This window comes from Melanotaenia boesemani, chromosome 1 (genome assembly GCF_017639745.1).
Source record: "Melanotaenia boesemani isolate fMelBoe1 chromosome 1, fMelBoe1.pri, whole genome shotgun sequence".
In the NCBI taxonomy this organism is placed as follows: Eukaryota; Metazoa; Chordata; class Actinopteri; order Atheriniformes; family Melanotaeniidae; genus Melanotaenia; species Melanotaenia boesemani.
This window is the reverse complement of record NC_055682.1, coordinates 27,792,593-27,814,020: the sequence shown is the minus strand read 5'-3', so window position 1 is coordinate 27,814,020 and position 21,428 is coordinate 27,792,593. Positions and strand designations below refer to the sequence as shown.

At 39.6% G+C, this 21,428-nt stretch overlaps 1 protein-coding gene across 6 annotated transcripts; it reads right to left on the bottom strand.

Annotated features, from left to right (window-relative positions):
- Positions 1-1,948: 1,948 nt before the first annotated feature.
- Positions 1,949-21,306, bottom strand: esrp2 (epithelial splicing regulatory protein 2). 6 transcript variants are annotated; one of them, XM_041986057.1, is made up of 17 exons: positions 21,162-21,306; positions 20,839-20,991; positions 20,248-20,376; positions 13,394-13,507; positions 13,009-13,123; positions 12,780-12,875; positions 12,293-12,347; positions 11,721-11,831; positions 10,888-11,020; positions 10,663-10,705; positions 9,291-9,592; positions 8,751-8,984; positions 8,293-8,479; positions 5,966-6,164; positions 5,646-5,850; positions 4,418-4,518; positions 2,765-2,901 (listed from the first exon to the last, which is right to left on the bottom strand). In XM_041986057.1, exons 2-16 carry the CDS (start codon positions 20,968-20,970, stop codon positions 4,432-4,434), a joined length of 2,142 nt encoding a protein of 713 aa, XP_041841991.1. In that variant the 5' UTR covers positions 20,971-20,991; positions 21,162-21,306; the 3' UTR covers positions 2,765-2,901; positions 4,418-4,431. The 6 variants fall into 6 exon arrangements, with proteins under 6 accessions (XP_041841979.1, XP_041841958.1, XP_041841972.1 ...); XM_041986051.1 differs by having other exon boundaries at positions 8,281-8,479; positions 21,162-21,305; XM_041986045.1 differs by lacking the exon at positions 4,418-4,518 and having other exon boundaries at positions 1,949-2,901.
- Positions 21,307-21,428: the final 122 nt, after the last annotated feature.

Here is a 21,428-nt window from a genome sequence, read left to right as displayed (position 1 = left end):
ACATGGCTTTTGTCATGTACCTTATGCACTTTATATTTGAACTTTTCTAGACTGCTACTTGTTTTTAAAATAATTATTACATTGACATTTGCACACCCTTTTAAAAGACTGATTTTGTTTCTATATGTTCTTCTACATATTTTTTTTTTTTATTAACATTTTTTACATGACAGAGTAACAAAACATTCTGTTAAACATCTTTTAACATTTGAGAGGTTGACATAAATTGACCTTGACATATGAGGGGCTATCGCGTATAATATAAGACAAATATATAAAACATAAGTGAACATAAATAAATAAGTAAATAAATAAACAAACATGGGGTGTGACAGTAGCTACCAGATACAAAAACATGAGACAGTCATCAGTAAGGGAGCCTTCAGGAGTCATCCTGTTGGGTGGCTCTTATAGTAATGTAAGACCAAAATGGTCCCCAGACTGGTGCAATAGTGTTGTCCCTGCTACTTAATTTGTAGAGCATACACTCATATGAGGCCATTTTAACCAGCAGGTTGACCCATTCCTTAACTAGTGGGGTTTTTGGAGTTTTCCAGTGCTTAAGGATAACCCTGGCTGCTACAGAGATCCCAATTATAATAACGGAAAACTTCCCTTTTGATACATGAGACATCTGTCCTCTATCATCAAGCAAACAGAGTCTTGGACAGAGTGGCACTGTTTCACCCAACCAATCACTCAGGATTCGTACAATAATCAACCACAGGGGTCTTATAAATGGACATTCCCACAGACAATGTTTCAGTGTACCTGCATTCTTTTGACATTTCCAACACATAGAGTCACTTTTAAGACCCGTTCTATTCAGTCTCACTGTTGTCCAGTAATATCTCTGCATAATTTTGTACTGTGTGAATTTGCCTTTACATTCCCTTATGTATTTTCCAGTCTGTGAAACAATTTTCATCCATTCCTCATCGCCGAACACGCACCCAATGTCCTTTTCCCACAAACCTTTAAATTTTTACAGTCACTGCTGATGGCGTAGCTGATTGTTCTGTAAAAAGCTTCTACATATTTTTTAACACTTATTCCGCACCCCGCTGTAATCCTATCGTTTACTGTAAACCACCTTGAATTGTCTTACATACGAAATGTGCTATACATGTAAACTTGCTTGACTAAAACTTACTGCATGTGAAACCACAGCTGAGAATTAGGTTACATGAAGAATCTTAACTTTCTTCCCAAGTACCTTTTCAACATCTGCAATAACAATGGTCAGACTTGACAGTTCTGTGGGGTTTTTCAGTAACTCAAGTAACATTTACTGCTCGATTTAAACAGGACAAACTGTCATTAACAAGACCTGAAGTAGACTTTGATAAAGAATGATGTCACCTACTAATTATAATCATTCTGATTCAATTTCAACACATTAAACTCATTCTCCAAAGAAGCAATCAAACATTAATAGTTGTCAAATTTTTTTATTGTTTACAGCCTATACACAGACCTAAATTCATGCAAGTCCCACACTCACAAAAGAAGCAAATTTATCCTCTGCCACCAGAGGCTGACTTTGCCTCATCAGGGCCAGTATTGCACTCTGGGTAATGTAGGCACAGTAATGATAGAAAAACTAAGACAGCTGTCAAGCAGGTCTCCCACCTGAACAACTAATGCAGCTTGATACATTTCTCTGGCTGTAGCAGCACGCTGCAGACTCAGTTATAGACTGGGGGGGAAAAAAAAAAAAAAAAAAAAGAAAACAGTTGCTGCAGTTCATAAAAAAATATTTAAGGAAAACTGTCGTATTACATTTCATAACAAAATTACAGAATATAGAAAGAAATTGCATTAATAAAAAGAGAATTAATTTGTCTCTACACTGCTAAAGACGCACAGCTCCTCATTACTTTGAGGGAAGCAAAAGGAAATCTGTAGTGCTTAGAAAATGTCTAAATGGGATGACATGCTGTCATTTTTACAAAACAAACAAAATAAAGTCAGCGTAATTGGTACACTTACACAGCTGTGGTGCAGTGTGGTATTAAGTAGTCCCTGAATTTCAATGCTACTCAAAACTAACTCATGACAGTAAGCATGCTGATTCAGTAGTCTAAATTAGGTCTTTATGGCTCTTCTTTTCAACCACACAGCTACACAGCTGGAGGACATCAAATAATAAACTTCAAGCACACACAGACAGACACACACACACACACACAGAGCTGTATTTGCAAAGCGCTAACACAAACGTTCATAAACACAAAAGTCTAAGTGGTTTAAGAGTGAAACTTTAGAAATACATAAATGATTTGTGTGTAGAAGTTGTCAAGCATTTCAGGACACACATCTGTACAGTTTTATAGGGGACATATATAAATGTATTTATAATATAAATATATCTGCATGTTTGGTTTAGCAGAGCCGCTATATATTCTGTTCCCGGCTCCGTTCCGTCTCTTCTCCACAACCAGCCTCCAACAGCAGGAGCAAAAATACAGAAAAGCTGTACATGGAATCCACAGTCATTTGCCCAACATTCAGCTGCTGCTTCATATGCAGATGCATGAACTCCAACAGCAGCCTCGGGAGTGTCAGGGCCACCACTGCCAGGTGTGTTTAGAACAGTAGGTCACACAGAAGAAGAAAGGTTGAAAAGATGTTCTGAAAAGAACTGGAGTTTGGAGGCGTTCCTGAAGAAGAGAAAACAGATGGCTCCTCTGCAGGATGCTAAACAGAGCGAGTTGAAGAGGGATGGAGCGCAAGTGGTCAGTTACAGAAGCCAAGTTGGATCTGTTGGCCATAGAAAGGATGGTTTGAGCGCTCGGCAACAGCTCGCCTGGCCATCTCCTCAGTAGGGAAGGTGATCAAAGCCTCGCCGCTGCATTGGCCACTGAAGTTATACAAGATGAGTACCGCGTCTGGTTGCAGCTGCAGAAAGACAAAACAAAGACAAGAAGTCACTTCACTGCAGTGCAATATGAAAACAGCAGGGGGAGCGGCAGAGCTGAGACAGAATCATGCACTGGGACCATCACTTCATCAAACAAGTCGAGTTAGAAAGCAGAAAGATTAGAGGGCAGAGTTAGAAGTTAAAGCAGAATACATGATGTTCTTAGAGACCTGAAAACCACATGGCTGGTGGTGAAGACATCTGTTAATAACCCACTAGCATGCATCCATTCACATTATGTACTGAAATCAAGTTTGATGCAGAAGCACACACACAAAAAAGAAATCTGATTTAGTAAGACGTGCACAATTTTAAATGATCAACAGATTTCATCAGCAGTAAAATCCACAAATTCAGAGGATCAGACAAGCAGACTGAAGGTAAGACGAGCTCTTTGGATGCATTTCTCAGAAATGGTGAAGACTTTAGAAGGCAGTTTTTGTGTTGTGTTGAATGGAGACTAATTTATACTGAAGCCCTTTCCCTCTAATCCTCAACAATGACCGTTTTAAAATATTTCATATGTTCAGCAAGTAGTGATTGGATTGTTAAACATAAAAAAATTGGTTTTTCTTTTACTAAATTAACTGAGTGGCGCAGCGGGTATAAATCTCTTGACTCTCTCTGGGGAAAACGGTGCAAACACCATCACTGCATCACTGAGCCAAAAGGCTGCAGGCCCTTAATCAAAGACATGAAACATGAGTGATTTACCAGTTTAATTCTTTCTCAGGTTCAAGCTTCAGGTTAGTGAACTTGTTTGAGGGAAAAAAAATTTTTTTGGGCCCAGTAAGATATTTATCATCTCCATGAATGTACAACATCTGAACTTTATCTTTCTCTAAAACTTTTAGTCACTGATAAAAACCTTTTCAGGCACAGTTGAATTCCTTCTTAAAAAAAGAATTCAGAAAAACATCAAAATGAACATTTAAATCAAGTCCATGCGACATGTCAGCAATCTGACCAAGATCTTCACCCTCAATGGTTAAACTTGTCAGTCCTCTTCATAGACGACATGAACAAAAAATCACTGCAGTTAAGTTTTTCTCATGGGAACAAATAGATTCATTAAATCTGCTGCTTGTTGCATTTAAGATCTTGCAAAGTGCACAGATTAAAACATTAATCCAAAAAACTTGATATTTAGTTTAAAAAAAAAAAGATTTGGTGACTCAATTTAAACCTTGTGGCCTTGCAGGTCAAAGGAAGCTCATCTAGTAAACATTACACTGGTGATCTAAAAAGCAAAAACATCAAAATGTGAATTATGAGTTTAAGCGATTCTAAAATGAACATTCAGAAAATTAGTAACCTCCTTGAGAAAGCCTTCTAGACCAGAAGATCCCCACCTCAGCACTCAGAGGGTGTTTTAAATTGTAAGAAACATCTGTTATTTGTTTGTGGAGTTGTTTGAGACATACAGATGTTATTCAAGCAGAGAAAATGTCCCCTCTCTCCACTCTGCCTCTCTGCTGTGGAGGCTCTTCTTACCTTGCGGCGTGTCCCTAAAGACAAAGCCATTCTTTGGGCTGAATCAGACTCCTGGCCTGTTCGCTCATCTGAACCATGCCGCTGTACTCGTCAGGGGCGTACTACAGACAGCATAATGATGGACACACAGTCAGGCTGGGAGGCCCTCACAATGTTTGACAACACATGACACAGGTTTACACACAGACGATGTATAGTCTCTCTGAAGTGCTAAAAATGCATTTAAAAAAGGATAGGAAAAAAAAAACAAACAAATAAACAAAACACTCAACAAATACAGTCTGAAAATATGTTATTTGAACAACAGTGTTAAGGCATGGGAATACGTGGTACTGAAGTGTTTTCTCAGCCAGGGTCTGTGTGAAAGAAGCTGCTGCAGCCAGAACACACACACACACACACACACACACACACACACACACACACACACACACACACACACACACACACACACACACACCATTATGGATACAATTGCAGCAGTTCAGCCAACAGTCAGAACTGAGATACACACGATGTACACTCATGGACTTCTCCATTCTCATGTTCACCAGTCTGAACCTCAAAAAAATGTATTTGGTGTGAATACACACACTCTTTCCAATATAGGGGTTGTACCAGCGTTGGATGACATGAGCCATGAAGACTAAAAGCAGAGCCAAGATTAGCCAATAACAACAACAACAGCACATCCCTCCCCCACCTCCATCACAAACTCCACCCCTCTCTCTCTCTTCAGTTTGCAGACTGTCTGAAAGCCACACCTGTAAGGGTTCATACCTGCTTCAGGGGACTCCACTTAATTAGGGCTGGCAGCAAAAAATATGGGAGGCAAAGAGGAAGGGGGAAAGAGCACAAGTGTACACATGTTTCTTAACAGTACAATGGTGATTTTATAATGAAAAGGAAATTAGCTCAGTAGTCCATCAAGCTAGAAGCTTTGTAGATTGTGGAAAAATGTCATCATCATCAAATTACAGCAAGAAACATAAAAACTGTTGTACTGATCTGCATTTCCTTATCATTACCAAGAAAATGAAACAAATGGTTAGCACATAGCTTGACATGGTTTTCTGCAAATGTGAAGCAACTTTCTATATGTTTGAAAAAAAGTACACACCAGCAAGCATTAGCTGCACATTTCTGACATCCATTGCTGCTTAACACATCCTTCCAAACACAAACACACCTTTTAATCTATGACTTTTCCAGTGTTGCCTGTACTGACCTGGTATCCCTGGAAGAAGCTGAGGATGTCTTTGACCCCTGTGTTGTAGGGTAGACCCTGCATCCTGACCAGGGCACCCGGCTGAGGCAGCACAGAGGGGGCACTGGCTGCAGCATGGTGGGGCTGAGCTGCAACTGCTGCTGCTGCTGCTACTGCTCCTGGTGGAGCTGCAAAGTAGCCAACTGTGGAGGGAGACACTGGGGGGCTGGACAGCAAAAGCAAGAGTAAAAGTAGACAGAAAACCAGAGGGAAGACTTTAGAGAAGCACACGAGGTATCGCTCCATTCGCAGTTTTTTTGTTGTAGTTGACCTGTAGGTACCTGGGGTAGTAAGCTGTGTAGTTCATGTTCATGTTCATGAAGAGATGTGGTTGAGGGTAGTATGCCAAAGGGTGAGCATGGCTGTGTACTGTGGTCTGAGGAGGTCTGGGGGCTGCTAGCAGGGGTGGCTGGTAGAGGGCCTCTGGGAGGATGGCAGGTGGAGTGGGGAAGGCAGCATAGGCTGTGGGAGGGGACAAACCTACAGAAAGAGACAAAGATTTGGACTGTATGTTAACAAGTTAAGTAGTCTGAAGAACCTTGTTGTACCCAAAGAACTGTACAGAAACAACACATCCAGAGTAACTTTACTCAATCCTCTCAGGGTTTATAAATTGATAAAACTGCACATAGAGGAAAAACTGTTAAAAGATCAAGATTAAAAACAGGCTGAAGAATCTTTATTTCTATGAAATATGCTAATTGTTCATTTAGCTTCAGTTTCCCTAATGTGATCATTTACTGCTTTCCCCTCATAAAGATTGTAAACTAAACAGGATGGGCTTTCATAATGGCTGCACAAACTAAACAGAGGAAGCAACCTGGAACATTAGTCATACTTCCATAGAATAAACCACGCATCAGGTGCTTCACACTATTAAATAAATAACACTATTAAAATAAACAGTTGGTGGTTTGACAAAGACAATCCGATATGTTTATAAAAGTTGATGCAGCAGGTGAGTCAAACCAATGTTAGGCACATTTTTACATGTAATGAACATTTGGTACTCACTGTTTTTACTTTCAAATAAAGCTTTGATACTATCATGAACTGTAAGCTTGATTAAGAAGGGAAACAGAAAGGAAAAAAAACAGAGAGAAGGCAGTAGCCGACAGACTGGAAAGGACACAAACCCGTTATGCAAGCCAGATATTTTACACATCCTGGAAATTTACCCTTAGACATGAGTGTCATAGTTCAGCCATTTCTTTGAATTGTTGTGCTTCTGAAGCAGAATGCATGTATCACATTCACACAGCACTGATGTATGATGGGGTCTTTTTCCTGTTCCAAAAATTGCTCATCTGTCAGGTGGTTTGAGAAATCTACTAAAGACTCAGTGTCAGCTCTTCTTCATTGTTCCATTAAAAATAGTCCCACGACATTATGCTGCCACCTTCATGTTTAAAGAGCTGGTGCAGACTTTTAAGTTTGCCTCCATTTATTATGGCCTTCCCGCAAAGGGTCTTTTCTTTGTGGAAAATTTGAGTTAAACCTGAAGATGGTTTATTTTAAAGCAGGAGCTTCTTCAAAGGACAGCAGCTTCCATGTCAATGTAAAGTTTAGTTGACAACAGGCAGCAGTAAAGCAGCTTCAGCCAGTGTGCTTCTTGGGTTTCTACTGACCATCCAGCACAACTTTCCTCTCAGCTGACACTTTGAATCTTTTGTCAGAGCTTGACAATCGTACTGCAACTCAAATTCTACTATAATTACATTAAACTTAACAGTTTATATCAAGTACTTGGACAAATACTTATGAAATTCATGTCTGTGATTGCTTGTAGACTTCTTACTGGAAACGCATTTCCAAAGCTCAGTATACCCTTCAAGCTGTGATACCTGCAATGTAAACACACGACTGACGGTAAGGATGTATTTACATACAACCACTATCTGTTTGAGGCTGTGGGCAGTTATGGTCTGTCTCAGTGTCAGCCATGTGACACTGAGACATCACTGGTGACCTTGTTAAGGCTCAAGGGTTTTCAGGTCAATCAGGGGAATTTCTTTACAAAAAAACAAACAATAAAAAAAACTTCTGCTGCAATTCGAGTTCAGAGAGACGAAGAGAAAAACCTAATATTTCAAACAATTATCAAGTTAAACAGTCATTAAAACACACACAAAAATAAATGAGTAAAAAGAAATTATGCTCTCTTTGCTCCAATCTAATCTCCCTCAGCGATGACATATGAGGCATAACAGAGCAAAGTACATAGTTAAGAGTTGCTTTCCACCCAGTCTAAACTTGCATCAGTGTTTCAGAGGTAAACAAGCAAGCACAGCAACATGTTTTACCAGCAGACTATAGAGAGGTGACAAGCACAACAAATACATTTGTCTGCAAAACACTTGCCATTTAGTACAACCAAGGTTGAGGGATATACAAGTCATTCCTGAGGTTTCTTGTACAACTTTAAAAGACAACCCGTGAGAGGGACATCTATGTAGAACCCAATATTTCAACTCAGACACCGAGCAAATGATGCTGCTGATGTTGCATCATATATTTCCTGACAGCAGTAAATAAAATATCACAACAATCAAACACGTGCTTCCTTAATGACTATCACTGTGTGGTGATAACTTACAGGGAAGCTTACAGGGTGGAGGTGAGAGGCCGCTGCGATTTAGTGTTCCTCCCATCAGAACAATGCTCATCTCTTCGGTAGAGCACTGGAAGACCTCGACATACCGGTCCTTCATTGTCTTTTTATGACACTTCTGGGCCACCAGAAATGCCTTGTCAGGTGACTTCATTTGGATGAAAGCATCCCCAGAGGGCCGGCCCTGCACCAGAGGAGTAAATGAAAGACAAGATCAGCAACACAGAAGTGGTTCTGTCTGGACTAAAAAGGTGGACAGAAATCTGTAGCCCAAACAATATTTTTTAAAACTGTTTATTTAAGCTGTTATGTAGTGTTTAGTCAAGCAATTATGAGTTTTTTTTTCTTCAATTTCTGCTGTCATTGGAAAACAAAATTTTCCCAGTTCTGCTGGACTGCAAAGTTTTCCCCCTGTAATTATTTCTGAGATCAGAAAACACCCCCACCAATCTGACCTGTTGGTTGAGGACCATGTGGACCCCGTGAGGTTTGATGTCTACAGTGTGCTCGCCCATGAACTCCAGGATGTCTTCGATGCCGGCGGTGTAAGGCAAACCACGGAGGCGTACACAGTCGCGAGAACTGCTGGCTGCTGGGAGGAAGGGGGGTGTGGTGAGGACTGGGACGGGTACTATGGGTGAAGGGGGGAGCGTTGAGATCAGAGGTGTGGACATGTAGCGATTCAAGACCTGTGAAACACAAGTTTATTTATCAATCAACTCTCCCATGACAGAAAAAAATAAATGATGCACAAAAATAATAAAAAAGTAACAAAAAAAAAAGAAACCATGGCAACAAGTCCCTGTCTTTATATATCCAGTAATTTATGACTTCTAGAATTACAGAACATTATTATAAATAAGTTCTCACACAATGAAAATTAAAAATAATTTCCTTAATCTAAAAAGGACCATTGACTCCCACACATGCCACCAGTGGACTCTTAACATCCAGTTAATTATATTTCATAAATGTAACAGCTAAAAGGAAATCACCTGTTGCACCTCAGCTGCAGTGCTCCGAAACAGCTCAATATAACGTTTCCCCAGGATCTGCTTGTGTTTCTTCAGGGCATTCTGGGCATATTCTTCACAAGAGAAGAGCACGAAGGCATCACCAGTAGGCCGTCCGTCAGGGTATTTGACAAAGAGCAGACCCTCGGCACCATCTGTAACTGGGGTCTCAGGACCAAGGAAGGACAGGACTTCCTGAGGCGTGGCGGTGAATGGCAAACCCCGCATTCGGATAATCACCTGGTTCTCTTTAGACAGGAACTGGGCCACTTCATTGGATGTCCCTGAAGTCATAGAGTAAATAAGAGATATTAAATAAGATGGTTTAGGGTTCATGCAACTTGCTTTTAAAGCCACTGCAGGGGGTAGTATAACTAGAACTGTATATCCTGAAAAATGATCTATTAAGCTGATCCAAGTTTAGCATATTAGCATGCCGTAACTTCAAATGGCACAGTGGGGCCGATGGGCTGTCATCAGGCCATCTCACAGTGAACAGGACTTATAGCAGTACTTGAGAAAAGGTCATGTGATCAGTAGAGATCTGTTAAACATGTATCCAAAGAGGAGAAACAATAGACACATGTGAACATGATAAAATTACTAGACCAAAATAAGGCTGCAGTGTGATACACACACTAAAGATCATGTACAGTGCAATTTTTCATGATTACTGCTGTTGTTTCTATTAAGAAGGGGATCTCTGTTTTGCCCGTTTGGCAGCAAACTGGACTTTAAGCAAATAAATCAATCTGTATTGATCCTCACTCATCTGAGTAAAGTCCAGGGACTGGCTAGCAGCCCCTGTAAGTTATCTGCTGCAAGTGACTGTGTTTCTTTGTCTGCTATCTCTGTTCTGTGTTACTGCTGGCTGCTGCTGAGCGGTCCAGAGGCCCCAGGCCGTGCCTTTGTCTCTTCACACCCCCTTTTGTATCAGCACTGAGTTAGTCCTTTCACAGAGCGTCAGCTCTCTCAGCCTCGCGGGAATGAAGCTAAAGCCTGATCTGAACAGGTGAGCTGCTGTGAGCCCAGGGTGAAATTCCTCTCAAACTGGCCTCTGAGGGGTTGGCCTGAGGACGAGGAGGTGAGGGGGATGGGGGGGAATGGGGGATGCTCCTCACAAAGTGTCTTTTATTTCCCAGAGGTAAGCTGCCAGGGAGTCACTGGGATGAGGCAAAGACACAGGTAACAGGAGAAAGAGCCACTATGCACGATAGAGCTGCACTTTTATAGATGTGTGGCAGGAAAGCTACAGAAGGTAATGCTTCCTTCTACTAACAGAAAGTCTTTCACTATGACTCTTCATGCAAACATGGCTGAAGAGATGAGGGGGGAAAAAAATCTGAAACCTGACCTCCAGCAATCTTGAGGAATTCCTCTCCTGTGGCTTTGTAGACCTGACAAAGACAGAAGAAAACTGGATTTACCTTTAAAAAGGTAATAAATTCACTGTCACTACCAAAATACTTAACAGAATGGGAGCTAAGCTAAAGCTACATTTTCAGCACTTAACTTAAAAAAAAAATAAATAAAAAAATATCACAGAATGAACAAACCACCCATCAGTGGCGAACCCAACCTCAATGTAGCGGCTCCCCATATGATGTTTGTGGCGCTCCAGGGCCAGATCTCTATGTTCGGAGTTGATGAAACGAACCAGAGCCTCCCCATTCCTTCTTCCCTGAGCATTAAGGCAAAGAGCCACACCACCTCTGAAACAGAAGAACACAGATACTTATATGTAAAGAAAAATAAATTACAAATAGATCTACAGTACTAGTCAAAGGTTTGGAAACAATTTCCGATTAAATCCAGTGGTGAAACACGTCCAGACTTTTGACTGGTAGTGTATACTTATGTACAACACCAACAGTTTTACTTCTTCAGCCACTGTCATTTCATTGCATGATAATGACAAGTTTGTATAATAGAGAGTCCAATGCTCATGTAATGAGAGTAGTTCAAAACAGGAAAGACTGCTTGCTTGGTTTTGGACAAAAGTAACACAATAAGCACACTATCGTTTTTAGATACTCGTTTTTAAAAAGCACCAATGTTCTGTATGTGAACATGCAGCTGAGCTGGTTGTGGGCTGGATTTATATTTCACATATTTTACTAGTTATGATATAAACACTACAATAACACTCACAACAATGCCATCAACGCCCAACATATTAATCCAGCTCATTAAGAAGCTTATTATTTCTAGATTACTACAGGTGAAAAAGATAAAAATGTAGTTTTACAGATTTTGTAGCAACTTCAGAATCACTGATCTGAGAAGGCTCCATTAGCCCTGTAACAGGAATTTATCACACCAACATTGAAAGCCCGCTTTTTGATTCTAATTTAAACCTTTAGAGTAATACGAGTAATGGAGCCATTGGAAAATACTTGAAGTCCAACATACTTGGCAATATTGAGGCCTTTAAAAAAGCGAGCAATATCCTGGTCCGAGGACTGCCATGGAAGCCCCCGTGCTCGGATCACTGTCTCGCTGTCCACTGGCTCGGTCTTACTGCTGAACAAAAGACCATGTGGAGGAAAAATAAGGACAATTGTGAGATTCTAACATTAATCAAAAGAACCACAACCAGGAAATTATTTGTGCAGAGGTAAGTTTGAATAAACTGCCCATAAACAGCAGAGACAGAGACCACTCACAGTAAGTACTAAACACAGCAACACTCCCATGGTTAAATGTCACTGTTGTCAAGGTGACAGGTTTTTGGCTTTGTGAAAACCTCAGGATCTGGTGCCCTGCTACTAAATATCCAGGTAAGCGCTTGATGGTAAAGTTGGACAGCTTTAATAACACACTTGAGATTTTCTTGTTGCTGTAATCAATGCTCAGAGCCTGAGGTCTGAGATCTGAGGAGGGTTGTCGTTCTCTAAGCTCTGCTGGCTAACAGGTGTAACAGGTGTGGCAACAGGACAGAGAGACTGAAAGGGATAAAATGTATACCTGAAGTTTTTACGTACCATGTGCCAGAGTCAAACTTGTAGTTCACCGATTCAAAACAGGAAAATATGTGATCTAAAAAACAAAGAAGAAAAAGAAAACAGAACTGATTTAATGTGTTTGTGGATCCTTTCTATGTAGGGAAGAGGTCTGCGCTGCCAGGCAGTGTGACTTTTAAACACTGCATTCCTCTAACTATTCACACCCAGATACATACTTGGTTGTTACTGGGAGGAGTGAAGCCAGAGGGAACAGCCACAGCCCAGATGAAACCTTGTAGATTAAAGTTTGGTTTATCTGCACTGTAACCCATCTAGAGTCATCTTACTTCTGTTCATTAATGTGTCAAATGATGAATAAGTGTGTGTGCTGTTTGGGAATATACACAGAGATGTGGTGACAATGACACATGCAAAAAAGCTGACTTGATTAAAAAAAAAACTGAATAATTAAAAACTTTGCTTCAAAAGTGTGAACATGAAAACATTAAGCAACATTTAAACTTACTGTAGGGCTCAGCCAGGATGCTGAGTGTTAACTGCACCATGCTTCTCAGCTCCCTCACCCACATCATCTGCCCCGACACAGCAGGAAGGCCAACATCTGCGCACACAGTTAAGGTTGCTGCCCACTTTTATACGTGATTCTCACTTTGTATTACATGTTGAGGTTTGTGTTTATAAATCAAAGCAGATATTTGCAGTCAGTAATTTCAGCTTTGTCTAACAAAGGATACATTCCAACATAGAGGCCAGTGAGAGTTTCTGCACTGGGCCAGCATTTGGGCAGCATTTGTGAAACTCTTTCCTTATGTCCACAAATGAAAAGAAACACTCAGGTAGTACAATATTCTAGACAGGAAGACAAAAAAAGACAAGTTAGTGTGGAGGGACAACAATATTTATACTGGATACACTAGGAAGTTAATATCTCAGAGGGCAACTTTTTAACAAAGTCTAGCATTTTTAAACACAGTTAATAAGACTTAACTAAAAGCAATACAATACGGCACATTTCATTTAACACAAAGCCAGTTTAAACAAACTAATCATTTTACATTTTACTTAGTGAGCATGTGCCTGTCCAGATGCTGTATCTTCAGCTTAAAAGGAAATAATCACCTTTTTGGAGGCTTCGGGGTGGAGGGCCTGTCGAATGATAAGTGGACTGTTCACCAAAAGCGTGTAAGAGTTCCTGCCGAGGCATTTTACTTCTGATGACACAGCCTGCTGGAACTGTGCAATGAAACAAAAAGGACAGAGAAAATAACTCAGATAATAAAGCACATGAAAACCTTAATGGGTTTTATGTAAGATATCAAAATATCTTTAGAGAAATAAACTCCTAAGTACTAGGAGTAAAGGTGGTTTTGTGTTTGACTGTTCCTAAACCGGAATGAAACATGTCTAACTGGTTTTAGTGTTTGCCATTTAAGGAAAAGAAGACACAAAAGTAAAAGGAATGATCACACCACTAATCATCAGGAACACAGCTTTTCTTTACACAAGCAAACAGCCACAACATGAGGAGGGAAAAAACAAAACAACCCAGGCAAGTCCAACCAACCTGTCTTTACTTTACATAGACCGATAGCGACAGCAGCCAGTCCTGAACACCTGCCATGTATTCACATTTAAAACCACCTGCAAATTGGACTACGACAAATAGCTATCACAGGTACAAGAGAATATTAAAAAAATAAATAAAAAAAAAAAAACAAAAAAACTTTGTAATTGATAAAAATCAAGCACACAGATCTCAAGACCTGTGATAAAATAAGTCCCATGTCTGCTCACCTTTCTGGCTTGGTAAACCAAACTACAGTATCTAAAACTGTCTACTTAATAAGCACATTAACTTTGGCTTAAGTTTTATTCTTGGCACATATTATATTACAATTATCTGAGTCTGTGTGGCTGCAAAGACTTTAAAATCATGCAGTGCTGAAGTTTAACAAGAGGACATAATCAACACTGCTAAAACTTCACAGGGGCTTCGTTATAGCTGATTTTTTATTTATTTATTTTTTTTAAAAAGGACATGCTTTGGCGAAGATGCTGTTCACAAAATTGGGTATAAAAGTCAAAACTACAATAAGTTTTCACCTTCATTTACATTTTTATCCTGACCAAGAGCTAATCAGTAACTCATCAACTTTGTTGTCTCAATAGATCCATTTAGGCTGCATTTATTCACAAAGTGTGTGTGAAGAGGATGTGTGGAACAATCGCCATTTGCTTGTGCAACCACCTCAGAACATCGGGTTTATCCCCCCAGAACACCATAAGTACCCTCAGTAAGAGCAGACAAGACCATCTGGATATGGAGCCATCCTAAACTTAGTGACTGCTTCACATGGCCACTGGCTATGTTTGACAACCCTTTAAACAATGAAAGAGCATTAGACATGCGTGTTAGGGCTTGCTTCATAACAGTTGGAGGAAAAACTCGGCCATTTGCCAGCACCAAACGCCGACTGACAAGGGAAAAAATGTTTCAGGGTCAGATTAAGGAGGTTTAGGATGGCTGAACAGAAACTCTGAAGTCAAAGATGAGAACACTGAAGAAAAACGAAACAGCTTGTTTATTTATACTAGCAGGATCAGTGAACACCAGCAGATCTGTGGCTTTTTTTTCCCTTTATAAACAAAAAAAAAAAAAAAAAAAAAAAAAAAAAAAAAAAAAAAGGTAGTTTCTTAAACTTCAGCCCTTAAATTCCCCATGTCAGTGTTTGTTGCTTCGACCCCCTTAAGGAGTGCTGTGCATTCATCTTAATACCTCACACCTTTATAGTCCAAACAGTAAGCACAATTAATCTAAAAATAAATTACCCTAAATTTTACAGATTAACACAGCAGTGCATTTTAAGCTGAGGGGACTGATGTTTGCTCATACTGCTCCACCTTAGACCATTACTAAAACCGGATTTCTAAAGGAAAACAAATGTTAAAGAGGAGGTGGAGACACACCCTCTCCTTTTCTCCTAAGCATTAAAAAACACAATTAAATTGAGCAAACATGCTGAGCAGAGGACAAATCTCATACTGATAACAAGCACCAGACAACTTCATAAACTGATCACAGGAGAAGATTAAAACGTGGCAAACCCAGTTCAAAAGAACTGCTATTTTATATTAAATCCAGCACATTCATCAGGCCTTGTTATCTAAAGAAACATAAGCTATCTTAGAGTAATTTAAACGACAACATTTGTTTCTCCAAAGTGGTTTCAGGAATCAACAGATCAGTGTAATTTTTCCTCTTACTTTCCCTCTGAAGGGCATTTCCAGAGACAAAGGGGAGGAAGTGGCCTTTGAACATGGTCCTATCACAGCTTGCTCCCCTGTGTAGCTGCACCATTTGTATGCAGAGGTGAGGTAAGGTGGTGGTTGAAACAAACTCCCGATAAGAGCAGTAGGGAGTGTCTGGGTAGTCCTTGTTGGCAACTGTTTAAACACAGACTTGCACCACAGAGTGGTTTCTGACACACATTGTGTGCTCATGAATGGGTCAAAATCATAATGAAAAGATTTTGCTATTATTAGACATCATCTGATTTAAGCTGCATATTAATCTCATGTCATTACAAGCTATTTTTAGTCAAGTATTTCTTGTAATAATGAAATTAATGTTTAGGATGTTATGTATGTCAGCTGCGGATCCCTGAAAAATTGTTGTATTTTCCTAAAGGAGTCGATCACATTCAGTAAATAAACCCACAATCAATCTGCAATTCATTTGACTAAATCCTTCATTTACATATATATTACCCCAGTTCTTCCAAATAATAATCTGTAATTGCAAATATTTTTATGTAAGCTGGCTGCTGTTATTTCATAAAGGCACAAACTGGACATTTTTGGTGGTAGGAATCTGTAGACACTCATTCCACAACATGGCCACCTTTGCATGCGAGAGTCAAATCCTGTAATACTACCTCCAATGAAAACCATATCCAGCAATCAACATCTCTGGCTATGATCAAAAACAGCCAGAAGATCTGAGTTGAGCACATAAACACAATGTTTCACAACAATGCGTGCAGAGTCTAAAATAAAAAGTCTTTACAGGCTACAACCTGCTGCCAGTGTCTGAAAGCAAAGCTAAACCTTCATAGTAAGCAGCAGTCTAACACATTATTGTTTCTTTGCTTCTTTGGAGGGGAGTGATGGTTCAGCTGTTGTCAAAGCCACAGTAATAAAACCCTCTTTTTCAAATGCTTTGATTTCCATGTTAATTTGCTGTTTTATTTTAAAAGAACCCTGAAAGAAGTGATTTGGCAGAGTTTAGCAACCAATACCTAATCCAATCCCCGTTTAGAGGCTATGACAAATAAAATTGTCCCAGGCACAACAATACATCTTTAAGCTTGTAATAATTTTATGAACTGGAACAAAGACTATAAATAAAAAAAATATATAATTAATTAAATCCCATAAATGCTGCTTTGTGGCATGATGTGGGGGAAAAAAATCACCTTATTTTGAATGTGAACAAGACAAAAAGGTTATTGTGGATTTTAGGATGAAGAGCAGCAATAAACCAAACACCCTAACAATCCTAGTGATAGATATGTTCAAGCTGGAGAACAGACTCAACTAGAAATGCTTTACTGCAGCCTTCTAAAGGAAAGGAAAGAACAGGCTCTACATGAGGAGGAAGCTTAGGTCCTTCATTTGCAGCATTTCTTCTACTCCTACTTGTTTTGTAATCTGTGCAATCTGCTTTTCAAACAATAAAAAAAATGTAGCCCTGTGCTGGGTGCATTTCTAGAGTTGTTTTGGAAAAGAGCAAACAGATAAAAATATAATGTGAATATGGCAAACAGATCAAAATCATGGAAAACTACTAATCTTCTACACAAGATAGTGATGAAATAAGAGTGTGTTCAGTCAGAGACTTCTTCAGCTCTGCTGCAACAAAGAATAGTACAGGCCAGTCATGCCCACGGCTAAAGTCCTACACAATGACAGCTTAAAAAGGCTAATGATTATAATTGTTCACTTATAGTAAAAAAAAAATTATTTTCATTTAGGGATTGATGAAGTACATTTTAAATGAAAAGTTTTAGTGCTTTTAATATCGGTCACAAATCAAAATAATGTCCGATCTCTATTGGCATTTTCAGCTAGTTAGTTTGGGGAAAACAATGAGTAAACATCCATGGATGCCACAATATTTCATAAAGCTCAAATGCTTCCATGGCATTTCAGCTGCCCAGAAGCTTGCATGTAATGGAGAAGCAAAAAAGCAAAACATGTCACTGTCACGGTTATTTAGAAAGCACCTGATTTAACAGAAAAAAGGAAATTGGTTTATTTTTGTTTCTACAGATGGTACCAACATGCAAAGTATAAATAAATAAATAAATAAATAAATATTAAATGTATATTTTTTTATGGCTTCCCAAAGGTTTCAGGAAGCAATTGTTGCATAGGGAAGGAATGTGTTTGCAACCTCCTGACTACCTTGTTATGATGAATATGTTCCATTCAGCTCATTATGATTTTTTTTTTCTTGTGTTGCAGTAAAATGTGTAGGAAGCCTTTACAATCTCCAGCTGGTTTTACTTGGCTTGTCAAATGCTTTTAATGTTGATTCATTCTTGAAGGCTCACTATAAATGGATGAGAAATCCTCACAAGCCTGGAAACAAAAAGGCCACGAGCCTCCATTCAAAAGTAGTTTTTCATCTCTTAAGTGACAGCACATTGATATAACAGTTTTTCCTATGCATTCAACTCAGGACTGCTCTTCTAGTTCAAATGGCAAGGAAAACATAAGTGGAGAAGCAAAATATAATGCAGTCACTAACACCAAGATCTGGTGCTTTTCTGTCAAAACTACCTTGGAGCCAAGTATTCAGCCATGCTAATCTCTCCAGCCCTCTCTGCCTTAATAAATATTACACCCAACAGATGTCCTTGAGGCCTTTGACCACACGAGTCAATATGCCAAGTCCACCAATGACAGACAACTACTTGCTTTCTTTTATCAATGAATGAGCAAGCACATCTAAAACAAACAATGGACTAAATGCTTCTACACTGTGCTGTCACACAGTACTTTCAACATGCTGGAAAAAATTCAATTATCTTTTCTTTTTAGTATCAACAAGGATAAACCAATCTTAGAATGACCAATAGTGAGGGAAAGTAACCAGTCACACAAAGGTATGAGAAGAACAAACTGATTACTTGGGTTAATATTTGAAGGTTCAGCACACAGTCTATCCTAAAGCGGTTGAAGCCGTACTTAAAGCCATACATACCAGATCCAAATGGCAACTTTTAAACCAAACTCACATGAAAATGAAACTTTTGTACGGTATGCATCGACTACAGTGAATGTTGGGGATACAATCTGTGCAATATCATTGCTACCAACCCTTAGGAAGATTAGAAAGAAAAAAAATGACCTGAACAGACCTGTTAGTGCCTGCACCACATTCAGACCACAAAAGCACTAACAGCAACACCAACACACCGGTGCTGCATGATAATTAAAGGTTCTGAAAAACCAAACTACTAGAAGAGCAGCAAGGGTGCACTCGGGGCAAACAAACACTTTTGCAATGGTAGCTGAAAAACATGTTTGGCAACATAAGCACTTTGTGAAGACACACTTCCTAACAGAGCAGTGGCTGGAAGCAAATGTATGTCTTGGGTTTTACAAAACAAACAAAAAAAAAAAACAAAAAAAAAAAGAAAAACAGGGTACTTAGGGCGAACCAAAGTCTAAAAGAATGTGGAGCAGCAAAAATATATCATTTAAACATCAGCTCAAATATTTGCCAGTGAATTTATTTTGAGCAGAATGAAAAATAACAGAATTATCTGTCACAAAGTCAAAACAATGTGTTTTAACAGAAACATAAGCCAAGTGGCCTATGTTATGGTCTGTGTCTTTACATGCGTTGCAAACATTTTTAATCAGTGTATGCCTATAAGACATACACATGGAGAATTCCCTGTGTCAGGCTTCCACACAAAACAAGAATGAAGTCTAGGGTAGGAGGCTAGGTTGGGGTATGAGGCATGTACAAAGGCTGAATCTGTGACACAGCAGTCTCAGTTCAAATCCTCCTGATCCCTGTGATGCATCGCTTCCACAACTCTGTTATCACTATTTTAATGTCATTATTAAATACAGGTAAAATTTTGTTTAAAATGTTATTTGTCTAAATGCCATTAAATAATTATTTAATTTTTTTTAATGCAAGATATGACTTCTACAATTAAAACAGGCCAGAAATGTCCATCATGTAGGTTTAAATGTTTTATTGAATGATTATGAACTACAGATTCTCAGCAGAATCCGGCTAGTAGCTGCAATATTGGGCTAAGCAAGGGAAGTTCATTTAGCACAATGTAAAGAAGCCAGGCTTTTAAAAGTAGAAGGCATGACGTGAATAATGTTGAGGGCCATTGCTCCAGAACAACATTAGCATCTAGCAACACCTCTGTCCCCCGCCTGCCTGTCCTGCACCTTAACTGAGGTGTGGTCCCAGGTAAACATTCCAATTTCCAGATGTCTGCAATATGCATCAGACCAAGGCAAGACCAGACCTGCGACTCCTTATCTTCAGGCTCTGCCCATCCTAACTCCTGAGCCTTTACAAACTGTCAGCAGAGTTTCACTGTCAGGGCCAATGACACATCTCAGCCAAGTGGAGGAGGATGGTTTTTCTAAAAGGCCCAGAAAGAAATTTGACACACCTTACATTAGCTTACAGCTTAATACCAGTCAGGCCTGTTCTGTCACATCTTGCTCTAGGGCAAAAAGGAAAAATAAAAAAAAAAGTTTCTCATAATGTAAAAGAGGTTGTATGAGTAGTTGACTTGGTTTTTGTTCTTTTATAATTACCAACACCAAAGAAGTAGTTTTAAACTGTCAACAGATGCTTTTCTCTTAATAAAATAATTTCCTGAAGGACGTTAAATGACCCTCACATTAAAGTGAGCAGAGTAACTCACCTGTAGCAGAACTTTGTCCAGAGGCTCAGCTTTGATGAGGTCTTCAACAGTCAGACCAGTTTCTTCTTTACATTGGTCTGTCAGCTCCAAAGTGTCTGGCTTGACAAAACATTCATGAAGCTTCCCGACCTGTGAAGGGATTTAGCGTTTCATGGCGCAGAATACAACATGGAACTAAATATTTAAATAAATTGGCAAATTATAGCAGCACCCCCCGCATACAGGAAATTAACTACATGAAGGGTAAAAAAAAAATTGACAATGTAGTTGCCAAAAAAGCACTTAATTGTCAATAAAGCGTCGTTTTATTCAAGAGGCTTACATGCTAAACCAAAAAGGTGTGTTTTCTCCATTTAGGTGAAATGCCACCTCTCATTTGCTTGTTAAAAGTTTTTGGTCACCTGTTACAAAGGTGAGCATGTAGCGTTAGCTAGCATTAGAGCACAGAAGGCAGCAGACGGTCACAGAAAGCACACCGTGTTGATTTAAATGTCAAACATACTGGTCCACTACAAGTAGAAACTACGCCACAAACACTCTGGGTACACAAGAAACCGTAAAACGAACGAAAGGGCTCAGAGAGGTCCATACCTTTTTCTCACGTAGGTCCACAATTTGCCACACCAAGAGAATTATTTCCCTCTCATCCGAACCCAGTTTACCCCCATTTGCACCAGCTGTTGCCCCAAAGAACACCACCAGAGTATCACTGTGCGAAGCCATCAGGGACCACAAGGGTAAAAACTACAATTAAAGCAAAGATTAAAATAAAAATAACACGAGGGTTCACCTTTTCCAAGTGATAAGGACAGCAAACAAAAGGACGGGAAACTCAATTGAGGTAAACGCAGAGAGAAAAGGGGGGAGATTATTTTCAGAGGAGCCACGGAAGAGATTACGGTCAGACACTCTACCTGTTGTAGTACTTGAGTGTGTTCTATCCAGAGATACAGGTTTAACTGGTAAAGAAGGGTGGAAATCCGTGTCTCCTTCACACGAACTCCATAACAAACCCCGGATATTTTTTTCCCTCCTCTCCTATTTTTTTCCCTAAGTTACCTGTGTGGCTCGGCCTCTTAGCGAGGAGACACCCGTAGGGGTCGTCTATTGGCTGGTTTACAAAGGTGAGGGCGGGACATTCTAGGTGAATGCTAGAATACTATTGGCTGGCTTGTTTCAGT